General features: G+C 35.0%; 2 protein-coding genes across 2 annotated transcripts; both read left to right on the top strand.

The window, feature by feature from the left end:
- Positions 1-8,684: 8,684 nt before the first annotated feature.
- LOC134210721 (uncharacterized) lies at positions 8,685-9,730 on the top strand. Its single transcript, XM_062686963.1, has 2 exons — positions 8,685-8,986; positions 9,053-9,730. Exons 1-2 carry the CDS (start codon positions 8,723-8,725, stop codon positions 9,461-9,463), a joined length of 675 nt encoding a protein of 224 aa, XP_062542947.1. The 5' UTR covers positions 8,685-8,722; the 3' UTR covers positions 9,464-9,730.
- A 326-nt stretch (positions 9,731-10,056) lies between these two features.
- On the top strand, positions 10,057-11,731 carry LOC134210715 (uncharacterized). The gene is made up of 2 exons (XM_062686952.1): positions 10,057-10,952; positions 11,013-11,731. Exons 1-2 carry the CDS (start codon positions 10,764-10,766, stop codon positions 11,448-11,450), a joined length of 627 nt encoding a protein of 208 aa, XP_062542936.1. The 5' UTR covers positions 10,057-10,763; the 3' UTR covers positions 11,451-11,731.
- Positions 11,732-15,028: the final 3,297 nt, after the last annotated feature.

The raw sequence follows: 15,028 nt of genomic DNA, 5'->3' as shown, positions 1-15,028 counted from the left end.
TCAAAAAATTGATTTTGCTCCACAGCGCTCATCTGATTCTTTATCATGTTCTGAGTGTCGTCTAAAAATTTGAGCTCATTTTGGATAAAACTGATTTAGCACAAGCCGTTTCAAGTTTGCATGCAAATTAGTGTGGGGAATTTTTTTTTTATTTTACTGTTAATGACGCTTCCCCATTATGCGCAGGTTCAAAGAAAACCTACATAGCTAAAAGGAATACTCAACAGCTTTCACTCAGTGAAAACCGCATCTTAGTTAATCGTTCCAATAATTAGTAATCGAATTTAATCTATACCGTGGTTTTCTGGAGCTAATTGCATAACTCCTCAGCAAGCAACATTGCTGCTCGTGGCGCGAAAGATAGCACACACAAATACAGGCTACTATGTTGCACTGCACATTTCAGTGATGCCCTCAAAGAAGTTTATCGATCATGACTAAAGATTCGCAACCTGTATTAAAATCGATTACTAATTATTGGGGCGATTAAGGTCACTCCTGACGGAATCCAATTTTCAAAGTACTCGCGTTTTCAAGGGCACATCATTCGATACGGAAGCAACGCACAACAGTCATTTTTATTTTTTCAGCTTTGCGTGAGCATGCGTGAAAAAATAAAAAATGACAGTTTTGCGTTGTTTCCGTATCGAATGGTGACCTTAATCAACATGCGGTTTCGTTGGGTGAAAGCTGTTGAGTATTCCTTTTAGCTATGTAGGTTTTCTTTTAACCTGCGCCTAATGCGGAAGCGTCATTTACAGTATACTGAAAAAATAAATTTCCCCATACTAATTTGCATGCAAACTTGAAATCGCTTGTGTCAAATCAGTTTTAATCCAAATGAGCTCAAATTTTCAGAGGACATTCAGAACATGATAAAGAATCAGATGAGCACTGTGGAGCAAAATCGATTTTTTGAACCACCCTAGTGCCCACACATCATCTATTCATCGACTTCAAAGCCGCATATGATACAATCGATCGGGACCAGCTATGGCAGCTAATGCACGAACACGGATTTCCGGATAAACTGACATGGTTGATCAAAGCGGCGATGGATCGGGTGATGTGCGTAAATCAAGTTTCAGGGGCATTCTCGAGACCCTTCGAAACCCGCAGAGGGTTACGGCAAGGTGATGATCTTTCGTGTCTGCAATTTAACATCACTTTGGAAGGGGTAATACGAAGAGCAGGGATTAACATGAGTGGTACAATTTTCAATAAGTCCGTCCAGCTATTTGGCTTCGCCGACGACATAGATATTATGGCACGTAACATTGAGAAGATGGAGGAAGCCTACATCAGACTGAAGATGGAAGCTAAGCGGATCGGACTAGTCATCAACACGTCGAAGACGCAGTACATGATAGGAAGAGGTTCGAGAGAAGACAATGTGAGCCACCCACCGCGAGTTGGCATCGGTGGTGATGAAATCGAGGTGGTAGAAGAATTTGTGTACTTGGGCTCACTGGTGACTGCCGAAAATGACACCAGCAGAGAAATTCGCCAGAATGTCGGACAGTAACCCGGTGAAAATGGTTTTCGACAACGATCCGACGGGCACAAGACTGAAAGATGAAATTCTTAACCATTAACAGCACGCGCCATCAAATCTTCGTTGGATGCGATCGACGCTCAGAGCGACGATGGGAACATACACTGTAAACCTGGCATTACTCATTAAAGAGTAAAAAACCCTCATTATTTACCAGCATATGGAGCTGTCAAAATAATGGGTAATTATTTTTTTTTCGATAATGAGTGTTTTGTGCCCATTTACATGTTTCGAAAGACTACTCTTTAATGGGTGAAAAATCCCTTGGTCTATTAATTATAATCATCAAAGATCATTCTCCTAAAAGGAATGTTGGTGCAGTTGAAGTAAAGTAAGTTCCCATCTTTTGAAATATAATAAAAAATATATAATTAAACTCTTGTTTTTCCAGCTAACAACAACTCCTTAGAAGCTACACCATCCTGGACACGACATTTCAGGAAGTCGCCGGTTCCACCACCGTTCAAAATATTCGGTTCGGCTCGGCGCTATTTCTGCCAGCACTTCAGAATTTCGGAGACAGGAGCTCGTCCATACAGTTGGAAGCAGCTTAATAGCTAAAATCGGGACAATGCTTCATGATAGGATTTCCGATCGGAGTAAGGAACCGTCTCTATCATTCATTGATCACTCTAATCGTTTGCTTCCGAAACAAGCAACAAGCGCCGAACAATCTGGACTGTGCGGAAGCAACGATGCCCCATACCTTCGCTGCATTTTCCCATCTTTGCACACGAGATCGGGCAGAGTACATCATGCGAAGCTCGCCAACTGCATGGAATCCAGCGATCTGAATGACCTGCTTCTGGCTGGCGCTTCCAACAATGGCTTTAACTTGCTTCCGAGTTATTTGGACCGAAAGGAGGGACAGATCGGTTGGCAGCTGAACCCGTAGCAGGGGTATGCCGCATCAACAGCTGCCGCCGGCAAATAGAAGAAACTAAAAAAGCAAGCACCCAGTCGAAATTTTTGTTCAGCAATTATGCATCAATGAATAGCAAATGAACAAATGTATAGTATGTATTTTGCTTTGAATAAATATGATCAAATAAAGATAAATGCTCGAATTAATGTTCTTCTGCTTTTAAGAATAGCAATACAATAACCTTGAAAATTACAATACAAATTTTAAGAATAATAAAGGGTAAAATTCACCCTTTATTGGAGAAAAAGTTTTTCGAATAATGAGTAAAAATTACGCCTGAAACTGACAGATAAGCCGTTTACTCATTGTTTGGGAGCTGGTCCTTACCTTCCTTCCGACGTAGACTGTATTTAGGTGGGTTGGTGGTGATTCCCGGTAGTTGAGGTGGACTTGGGAGGCCTTATTATTCCTTTGGGTGCTTCGGTGTGTTTTCTCCTGTATTCTCCTCAAGGTAACTTTAACATTCACAATTCATTTATAGTCCATTACACATTACATTTGCTACTCAAACTACACTTTATTGCACGACATTACATTTCTAGACCAACATTTGAAAAGGGCGTAACAGCCAAAATTTATTCCTTCTGATTCCTCGTCTACATATATAGCTTTATATGTAGCCAAAGAATCAGAAGGAATAAATTTTGGCTGTTACGCCCTTTTCAAATGTTGGTCTAGATTTATTCTTATTAACTAAACATATATTTTGGGTCAAGTTTCCATAACATTTGGTTTCAGACTCCGTCTGATCCTATCGGCGACGTATTCAACTTAATACTAATATGGTTGACTTCGTGTCGTGATAGCTGCAATCGCCTTCGTCCTTCTTACATATTTGTTGCATTGCACCAACCAAGCTCATTTACAACGAGGGGTGCATCGATGATCCATAGACACTCATTAATGAGTAAACGGTGTTTACTCTTTTAATGAGTTGAACTAGTTAACTTCATAACGGGTACTTTTTTACCCATTAAAGAGTACTTTGGTGGCACAGTATAATCAACAACAGCAGCACCGACACGACGTCTATCCATCTAGCGAAGCAGCACCCGTCGCCGAAGACGCGAGAGAGTGAGTGTCAGCATATCTAGAGATGTCGCAAATTAATCGATTACTTCGATTAATCGATTCATCGTTGAGATAATCGATTAATTTTGAATCGATTATTACCCAACGATTAATCGATTCAATAATCGAGAGGAATCGTGAGTAATCGATTAGTTACTAATCGATTAATCAGAATTTTACGACATCATAAGGATGTCGAAAATTAATTGATTATTTCGATTAATCGATTCATCGTTGTGATAATCGATTAATTTTGAATCGATTACTATACAATGATTAATCGATTCAATAATCGACAAGAATCAAGAGTAATCGATTAGTAACTAATCGATTCATCGGGATTTTACGACATCTCTAAGCATATCATCGACGCGACGCCGCGGTGAGTACCACTGAAAGCGAGAAATGTGTCACCGTGCAGTGGCGCGCAAGGGCAATCGTCATCATCAATCATCATTGTCATCATCGATAACGTACGCGGTACGCCTGGAATACTCCACGTGCTGCGTGATGTTTCTGGAATGCGCGTCAAAGGGATATAAATATGCGCTCTCGTCGCGCAGTAGAGTCAGTATAATTATGAATTGAAGCCTGGCGAAAGGCAAGTGAAGTATAAGTTTGAAGTTGGCCTGGCAAAAGGCAAATGATAACAAGTGTAGTGTAATTATCCGAGCTGGCTAAAGCTCTAATAGTGATATAGTATTGTAAGACCCGGCAAACGGTCTAATGAAGTGTAATTAGTGAAAGAGAAAATGCTAATAAATCCTGTGTAAAGTGAATTTATCAGGTGTTTCGTTTCAAAGCCTGAAGTCCGCCCACATAGTTCCGTGGTGATCTGGTATGAGCACTACCCATCCCGAAAAGTGTTAATTGAGTGCAATTGAGGTGCTGCCAGTCGAGCGAGACTGGTCCAGTCCACCACCATCGAGGTGAAGTCACAGGGACTTCACAGCCTGAGGGCCATCCAGAGAAGGAGTCACCTAGCACTTCTGCTCCCACCCGGCTCCGTCACTGCGGGACGCGAGCAACAATCCCTATCCACAGATCTGCTTCCACAATCCACACCATCCGAGAACCACCTATACAGTTCCTTATTGAAAGATCCAACACCTAGTAAACATTTCAAAATCCTTGCAAAGTTTTTAAAGTTCTATTACTTTTCTTAACTGTGATGCTTCGGAACTTTGTTGTTATTTTTGCATTGTTGGGACGACGAAACTGCCCAGTCGAGAAAACTTTCTGAACCGAACCGGGAATCGAACCCAGCCTCCTTCATCATGGTCTTGCATCAAAAGACTAAAAGTTTCAAGAACTGTTTTATTTTTCTAAAACACCGAACATTTTTACTATTTCTGTGGAAGTAGCAAGGTTGAAAATTGATAAGTTGCTGTACGAAAATTCGTCAGAAGCCCAAAATTATGTTTTTGAAAATGCAATCAAATTGAATGGTTAGGTTTGATAAAAGCCCAATTACAATCAATTTTCCACATTTACATTTGAGCTCACCGGTAAATTAAAAAAAAAACTGGGATACCTCAAGCTGTGTCGTGGTCTGAAGGGGGTTGAGAACCGCTGGTATAGAGCAAATTTCGTTTCCGTCTGCATGTTGTGGGACCTAAGCTGGTTACGTAACCCATAAAAGGCCCTATTCGCAGCAGCAATACTTCTTTTCACTTCACGGGAAGCGTCATTGTCACATGTCACAAGCGTTCCAAGAAAAACAAATTCTTCAACAGCTTCAAACACATCTCCATCAAGCACTACCTCTGCAACAACACCACTAGGTCTTCCCCTATCTCTACCTGCCACCATGTACTTTGTCTTGGTAGAGTTAATGGTTAAGCCTATCCTCGAAGTCTCCCTCTTCAGTGGGACAAAAGCCTCCACTACTGCTTTGCGATCGATTCCAATAAGGTCGATGTCGTCCGCAAAGCCCAGGAGCATATGCGACCGTGTCATCCAGCGTTGCACGTATCAGTCTAATCAGTATCGCCGGAAAACCATGTTCCGACCACCACGGTGGCTTAGGCTTGCAAGTCCCAGCACTGAAAGCAAAGAGTCTTGCAATAAATAGACATATAACAGAGATCTATTCCATTCCTCACTATAAATCCTTTATTCTCCACGCAAATCCTCGCACAACAATTCCCATAGACAATCCCGACATCAAATCAATTTTTTCAAACTTATCCTACATTCCTCGCCAAACCTTACAAAACTCCTCCGCCGATCAAATCCACCAGCATTTCGTACAGCAAAATGATATGAAAATTTAAATTAGAAAAATTATAGGAGGTGGGGGAGGGGGTGGAGGGTTAAGGTTTTAAATATATTTTTGCTGTTTTTTCGTTTCAGCGAGCTAGCGAGCAAAGGCGCTTAAACCTAAACCAATTAGGCAGGGCAAGGCTAATACATTCGCCCCATCCGAGGAAAATAATCAGCCAGAATAACGGTTAAAAATAGTTTTTTTTTCAAATGATACCCCTTGATATAAGTATCGTACTTGGTGCACATAATATGCCATTTAAAATACTATTTCATACCGAAAACCTGGCGATCACGTTTTTCGGGATTTTAACCACTGTGCTACTGCGAGTTTGCATTGGTGGTGACAAAATCGAGGTGGTAGAAGAATTCGTGTACTTGGGCCCTCTGGTGACTGCCGAAAATGATACCAGCAGAGAAATTTGGAGACGCATAGTGGCTGGAAACCCGGATAAAAAATATCATTAAAATATCATACATTTTACTGTTACATCACCATTTAAAACATAGTAACTACAATTGAATATAATGGTATTCAAACAATTAAATCACATAAGAAATAATGGTTTTCCACGATTAAATGAATGGTAAATGGGACTTTTACATTAAAAAATGGGGGTTGTTATGTATCTTTACAATAAAAAAATCGAAAATTTTTCATACAAAATTCAGAGCAAAACAATTGATTTTACGGTTCTTCAATGGGATGATTTCGAAGGACAAAACCATAGAAAACAATGTGTTTCAAATGTTTTCTCTTACTTTTTTTATTGTTTTACAGTAGAAATACAATACCATTTGGAATACACCTCACACCAATACTACAATAGAAATACAATACAATTAAAGGTCTTACAATTCATTTTATTTCTTTGCTTTGAAATTTAGTTTTAACTGAATTTTAGAGTTTATTTTATCCTGTTACTGAGCGCTCTTCAAAGCTACTCGCTGAGCATGCCGTAAGTGTTGCTGCTGGTAAAGAATACTGGTGTTCGTAGTCTAATTGTAATAATTGCGGTGCTTGATGCGGCCGCTATCTTCCGGCATCCTCTTTGGGACTGATCCTGTGGATGATGAACATTATAAAAAATGTCAATGGTCTTCAAGCGGACATAGAAAATATGAAGAAAAGCTACCTGTATCAGCTCTTATATTCGGTGGATATGACAAACGAATAGCAGCAGCTGTTTTGTATGGAAAACGTTGACGATTGATGACAAACTACGGTTTCCAGTGAGCTTCATAGTTCTGAATAAAACATGTCAACATGTTAACTAAAACGAAGGAACTACTTTGGTGATAACAATCAAGAACTTCCCGGGAAGTCCTATACAGATTTTCCCGCATGGTCAGTTAATCAAAACCTTCACAACACTTACAAGCACTTAGGCACTTACCATCATGACAAGGCACAGTAGACAATGATTCACTATTCAACCACTAGCAGAATCAAAAAAAGCGGAAAGCAAAGAAGCGTCTTGCACTTTGACCGTTCGATTTTTTTTATTTTTCCCCAATCACAAACAAAACATTACACGCTTAAATGGAATTAGTTTTCCACGGAGTAAAAAAAAAATTAAATATAAAAACTTTTTTTTAATTATTTTAATTGTTGCAGAGATGCGAATTTTTCAAGATCTGAAATATAATTTATATATAAAAAAACAAAAAAAAAAAAAATTTCTCGACGGTGGAAACTATTGTTATTTTATAGTTTTCGTTGTTGCATCATTATTACAAATACTTCAAACATTCACTTTTTTTTCAGATTTTCGTCTTTAAAAATGGATTTTCGATCAACGAAATGGACTTATTTAAAAATTTGGTCAAAAGTTTAATTAACATGAGCGAACCGTAACAAAATTATGGAATGATTGATGACATTTGGGTTTATTGTTCTTTTGATGTAAATACAATATAGATGTTTTTCAACTGTAAGTTCTCTACATTAAATGAACAGTCGATTGTATTGTTTACCATACAATCTATAATATTCCAATGGATTAAACCATACAAGGTACTGTAAATTTTTATCCGGGAATCGTACGTACTTTGGACTCCACAAGACGCTCCGATCGAATAGAGTTCGCCGCCGCACCACACTGACAATCTACAAAACGCTCATTAGACCGGTAGTCCTTTACGGACACGAGACATGAACGATTGGGTGAAGCCTCAATAAAGAAATAAAAGAAGTCGACCGAAATCTAACCTGGCAACATCTTAAAGCATTAGCTGGGCAACTCTCAGGATGGAGATCTTTCAAGTCGGCCCTTTGCCGAAGGTGTACAGGATCCATAAGTAAGTGAGTAAGACCTGGACGATGCTCGTGGAGGACCAACGCGCACTTGGAGTTTTCGAAAGGAAAGTGCTGCGTACCATCTATGGTGGGATGATGACTTGCGGAGATGACTTGCGGACCCTCCGTAGACTGCGTGGTTGGCGACGTGTAGCCATGGATCGATCCGAATGGAGAAGACTCTTATGTACCGCACAGGCCACTTCGGCCTTAGTCTGAATAAATAATAATTATGCTAACTTCAGTGCTGGTTGAGTACAATCCACAAATTATAATTGTCCAAGAAGAGTGTTCGTCTTCGAATCAAGCCACACACGTTTCGTTACACTTTCTTAGAACATGTCTTTATTTGATTTTACATTTATTGATAAAATTGTTGCCTAATATTAGAAAGAACCCTTAGGTAATGCAAAAATACCACACACAATCTGCCAAATTATTATTTAGTTTTGATTTTGAGATTTCGGTAAAATTTACAGAAAAATATTAATTTCAAAAATTATAATTCTTGAAGATGCGGATTGCATCAAATTTAAATAAACGCACAGAAAAACGCTTATCCTTGTACGTGAATGAATGATTGACTTTATCTTGGAAAGCCTCGCCGATGTTACCGCGGCAAAAACTGTTTCAGTTTCGTTCACATGTTCGTCCGTGTTGGAAAGCTTACAAGTCTGAAGTAATGGCCAAAACATCTGCAATTGGATCCCTCCCGATGGTTCACAATCTTGAACAGGGGAAACCGCATCCCCTAGAGTTTCCTCTGAGCAATGACGTTATTATTTTGCTACCTCCAACGGACACTCCGAATGGACGCTTTGACTGGAAGGTACTTAAAACTCGTCGAGCAGTGCTCAGGCTGGGTCAAATCGTGAGTATTCATGAAATGCATTTGATCTGGAGCTTAATTATTTCAATATTTGTACTACCATTCCAGGCGTCATCGATCGTAATTTGTGCGCTCACTGTATGTTATGGTCTGCCAGAAACTTTGCTATTATTTTTGGCCATCAATGCACTGATAGGGGCCGTCATTTTGCTGGGTGACATGGTCATTAGAGCTAATCCACTTCGACGAGCCTTCACTGCGGTTCTTTGGTTCAAGGTGGAACTTTGGTACACTGGATTGGTGGCACTGGCTTTTCATACGATGGCGATGGCCGTGCTGGTGGACGGGGTTCACTGGTACGGAATCGATTCCAATCACGTGGCGGCAGCTTTCGGGTTCGTCAACGTGGTTTTGTACCTTATGGATTGGTGGATAAATTTCAACAAGCGCCACGAAATGATTCAAAGTCTAGAGACGAAACAAGCTAACGAAGTCGAGAAAGAAGCGGTACCTCAATAGTGTGATCCAGTGGAGAGGATTTCTGTTTAGATGAAATACGACATTTTAGGTCGCATGAAAATAGAATGCTATGTGTTCTAAGTGTTATTATTGGTATAAGAGAACCTGTTGTTTCATGTCAAAAAATGTGTAGCGAATAGCTCTTCACAGAGTTTAGAAACTAGGATTCAGATACCGCACATTTGATGAGGAAGTGTTTTTTTTTAGAAAATGTACTATCACTTATGTACCTTACTGACATTAAAAAGAAATTATTCTAGTTAAAAATTGTTCACTTTTTTCTCGTTAGAAATTTCCATGTGGGGGAAATATTCATTAGCCGAATAAAATGTGTATAAAAACATAATTTAGTTTAATAGTTTATTGAATAGATCGCGCAAAACTTTTACAATATTGGTTTCAGTGAGGTCAAGGAAGGAATTTGTATAAAAAACTGCATATATCCATATTTTACAATTCCGAAAAAACAGCAAAAAACTGATTTTTTACAAATTGTAAAAAGTTTCCGAAAAAACATTTTTTTTCGTAGATTTTGCCAGGATAATTTTTGGACGATGATTCAGAATATATAAAAATCTCAGTTTGGCCAAAAATGTCACATATGCAGGTTCTCAAACCAACGGTTCAATTATGGTATAAACTGTTAGCTGTGCCTGACAGCCGTCACAGCAAGGAAAGCACCGATGATAACACTATCAACAATATCGATTTCCATTATCAACGGAAACCAGTGAAATCGTTATTGCCCTTTGATATCTGTGTGCTGGCTTTGTAATCACAACTTGTCTGCAGCGTGTTTAACAGTATGTAGTTATTGGAATGGTTCTCGATGAAACGTTGCTGGGTCATTAGGCCGAATGGTCATTAGGCCGAACAGTCATTATGTCGAATGACCATTAGGCCGAATGAGAAGTGGGAAGTGAAAAGTGAGAAGTTAGGAAGAAGCAACTCGAACGAAGAAAGAAGGAAGAAGGGAGAAGGAAGAAGGAAAAGGGAAGAAAGAAGAAGGAAGATGGAAAAACGAATAAGAAAAAAGAGCGACGTAGATAGAAGGTAGACTCAAGACACGTGTCCAGCCAACGTTAAGACTGGATATTATATGCATAACACTATGAGTCTCTGGGACTTCTGCAACAAGCTAATTTAGGGTGTGAACCCATATAGTCAACAACAATCACTATCGCTCTTATACTTGGATTGATCGCTTTTTTGTAATAGAAAGCTCAATTGATAACACCGAACAAAACCAAATTCATTCCTATTTGTCGGTCCGCTCGTGTTGGTTGACATTATCTCAACAATGAGCAAAATTTCTACAATTGGATCTCTTCCTACGGTTCACAATTTTGACCAGAAGAAATCTCACCCACTACAGTTTCCTCTGGAAAATGACGTCGCCATTCTACAATCCTCTAAAAATGGCCCAAATAGCCGGTTCAACTGGCAAGTGCTGAAAAGCTTGAATTCAGTCCTCAAAATGGGACAAATCGTAAGTATAGTCTTTCGATCGCACACATTACGAACGCACTAAAATGTGCCAACGTTTCAGGTTGCAGCTGTTTTAATCCTTACGCTCACTCGAACTCGAGCGCGAAGTTATTCGGAGCTGGTGGTCTCTTTACCGGAGAATTCCTACATCTTCCTGAGTATCAATGCACTGATGGTGACGGCAGCCTTGCTGGGTGACTCGATTGTTACCGTTCATCCTTTACGACAGGCATTCACTCCGGTGCTGCGTAACAAGGTGGAACTGTGGTTTACTGGATTGGTGGCGGTGGCCTTCCACACGCTGGCATACTCCGTGCTGGCAATGAATTTAAACTACCACGGAATCGGGATCAACATAGTGGCGGCTGTTTTCGGTTTTGCCAACGCGAGTCTGTATTTTGTGGACTGGTGTATGAACTTCAACAGGCGCCATGTTATTCGTGGAATGTTGTGTAGAGGGGAGATAAGTGAATATGAGCAAGATCAATTATCCAACTAGCGGTGCAGAATGAATGTCTTAGATAATAAAAAAAATATTGCTAAAATATCACAAAAACATTCATATGCGGCATTCATTTGAAACAATTGTCACGTTGGATTTCAATGGGACTATTTCTTGCTAAGGTAAATATACAAGTAAAATATTACGGCAATCTATTTTATTTCCGGTTGCATAACCAAAAAGTCTTGAAATCAATAAATTTGCTGCTGTGTGCTACCATGACCACAATTCATGATAAGATGACTTGAACGATGATAATCATGCATAACATTTTTTTCACGAACTGAAATCATGATCGCCAAAAGCATTATCACAAAGCTCTTCGCATTTATAAAAATAGAATATCATGAGACTTAGTCATGGAACCTTGACGCCGATTCTTGGAAACATTTTCGCGCCTAAAAAATCTAAAAATCTAAAAAAATAAAAATCTAAAAATCTAAAAATTTGGAAATCTAAAAATCTAAAAATCTAAAAATCTAGAAATCTAAAAATCTAAAAATCTGAAAATCTTAATATCCAAAAAGCTAAAAGTCCAAAAATCTGAAAATCTAAAAATCTACAAATTTAAAAATCTAAGAGAATCTAAAAATCTAAAAATCTAAAAGTCTAAAAATATAAAAATCTAAAAATCTAAAAATCTAAAAATCTAAAAATCTAAAAATCTAAAAATCTAAAGATCTAAAAATCTAAAAATCTAAAAATCTAAAAATCTAAAAATCTAAAAATCTAAAAATCTAAAAATCGAAAAATCCAAAAAATCTAAAATTCTAAAAATCTAAAAATTTAAAAATCTAAAAATTTAAAAATCTAAAAATCTAAAAATCTAAAAATCTAAAAATCTAAAAATCTAAAAATCTAAAAATCTAAAAATCTAAAAATCTAAAAATCTAAAAATCTAAAAATCTAAAAATCTAAAAATCTAAAAATCTAAAAATCTAAAAATCTAAAAATCTAAAAATCTAAAAATCAAAAAATCTAAAAATCTAAAAATCTGAAAATCTAAAAATCTAAAAATCTAAAAATCTAAAAATCTAAAAATCTAAAAATCTAAAAATCTGAAAACCTAAAAACTAAAAATCTTAGAATCTAAAAATCTAAAAATCTAAAAATCTAAAGATCTAAAAATCTAAAAATCTAAAAATCTAAAAATCTAAAAATCTAAAAATCTAAAAATCTAAAAATCTAAAAATCTAAAAATCTAAAAATCTAAAAATCTAAAAATCTAAAAATCTAAAAATCTAAAAATCTAAAAATCTAAAAATCTAAAAATCTAAAAATCTGAAAATTCCAAAAATCTAAAAATCTAAAAATCTAAAAATCTAAAAATCTAAAAATCTAAAAATCTAAAAATCTAAAAATCTAAAAATCTAAAAATCTAAACATCTAAAAATCTAAAAATCTAAAAATCTAAAAATCTAAAAATCTAAACATCTAAAAATCTAAAAATCTAAAAATCTAAAAATCTAAAAATCTAAAAATCTAAAAATCTAAAAATCTGAAAATCTAAAAATCTAAAAATCTAAAAATCTAAAAATCTAAAAATCTAAAAATCTAAAAATTTAAAAATCTAAAAATCTAAAAATCTAAAAATCTGAAAACCTAAAAACTAAAAATCTTAGATTCTAAAAATCTAAAAATCTAAAAATCTAAAAATCTAAAAATCTAAAAATCTAAAAATCTAAAAATCTGAAAATCTAAAAATCTAAAAATCTAAAAATCTAAAAATCTAAAAATCTAAAAATCTAAAAATCTAAAAATCTGAAAACCTAAAAACTAAAAATCTTAGAATCTAAAAATCTAAAAATCTAAAAATCTTAAAATCTAAAAATCTAAAAATCTAAAGATCTGAAAATCTAAAAATCTGAAAATCTAAAAATCTAAAAATCTAAACATCTAAAAATTTAAAAATCTAAAAATCTAAAAATCTAAAAATCTAAAAATCTAAAAATCTAAAGATTAAAAAATCTAAAAATCTGAAAATCTAAAAATCTAAAAATTTAAAAATCTAAGAAAAATATAAAAATCTAAAAATCCAAAAATCTAAAAATCTAAAAATTTAAAAATCTGAAAATCTAAAAGTCTAAAAATCTAAAAACCTAAAAATCTGAAAATTTAAAAATCCAAAAATCTAAAAATCTAAAAGTCTAAAAATCTAAAAATCTAAAAATCTAAAAATCTAAAATCTAAAAATCTGAAAATCTAAAAATCTAAAAATCTAAAAATCTAAAAATCTAAAAATCTAAAAATCTAAAAATCTAAAAATCTAAAAATCTAAAAATCTAAAAATCTAAAAATCTTAAAATCTAAAAATCTAAAAATCTAAAAATCTAAAAATCTAAAAATCTAAAAATCTAAAAATCTAAAAATTTAAAAAGCTGAAAATTTAAAAATTTTAAAAGCTGAAAATCTAAAAATCTAAAAATCTAAAAATCTAAAAATCAAAAAATCTAAAAATCTAAAAATCTAAAAATCTAAAAATCTAAAAATCTAAAAATCTAAAAATTTAAAATCTAAAAATCTAAAAATCTAAAAATCTAAAAATCTAAAAATCTAAAAATCTAAAAATCTAAAAATCTAAAAATCTAAAAATCTAAAAATCTAAAAATCTTAAAATCTAAAAATCTTAAAATCTTAAAATCTAAAAATCTTAAAATCTAAAAATCTAAAAATCTAAAAATCTAAAAATCTAAAAATCTTAAAATCTAAAAATCTAAAAATCTAAAGATCTAAAAATCTAAAAATCTGAAAATCTAAAAATCTAAAAATCTAAAAATCTAAAAATTTAAAAATCTAAAAATCTAAAAATCTAAAAATTTAAAAATCTAAAAATCTAAAAATTTAAAAATAAAATAATCTAAAATCTAAATGATGATGATGATGATACTACCATCTATTGTAGCAAGGCACCTGCCGATAGCATTGGCCATATCTGACAAACGATTTGATCATGATTATATTATTGTTTGTATTTCATCAAACTCCTGTATGAAGGGCCAAAAATGGGTGGCAGAGACACTTATGTGAATCCACGGGATAAATAGAGAATCTCCTTCCAGAAGAAAGTTCGTACATACAATATTATAATCTAGCCCTCGTTTCCCAGATTGACCCAATAGATGGGGAGAAGAGCCCGCCGTTTATCCACGAGATGTCAACAATAGAAAGTTGGCTATTCCACTCTTCCTATCAAAATCGCTTTAATCGGTTGAATAAAATAATCTAAAATCCTAAAATCTAAAAAACCAAAAATCTATAAATCTAAAAATCTCAAAATCTCAAAATCTTAAAATCTTAAAATCTTAAAATCTTAAAATCTTAAAATCTTAAAATCTCAAAATCTCAAAATCTCAAAATCTCAAAATCTCAAAATCTCCAAATCTCAAAATCTCAAAATCTCAAAATCTCAAAATCTAAAAATCTTAAAAACTAAAAATCTAGCAATTTATTTATTTAGAGAATTGAGGAGGTAATAAATCGGTTGATTGATTGCGTAGAACAGTGCATATGCTTTCAAGTGAGTGCATTATTGACTTTATCCCTGAGAGCTGCACCGATGCCATCGCGATAAAAAC

The sequence above is a fragment of the Armigeres subalbatus genome, chromosome 1 (genome assembly GCF_024139115.2).
Source record: "Armigeres subalbatus isolate Guangzhou_Male chromosome 1, GZ_Asu_2, whole genome shotgun sequence".
NCBI classification, from domain to species: domain Eukaryota; kingdom Metazoa; phylum Arthropoda; class Insecta; order Diptera; family Culicidae; genus Armigeres; species Armigeres subalbatus.
Note: the sequence above shows the minus strand (reverse complement) of the source record. Positions and strands in the feature narration are given on the sequence as shown.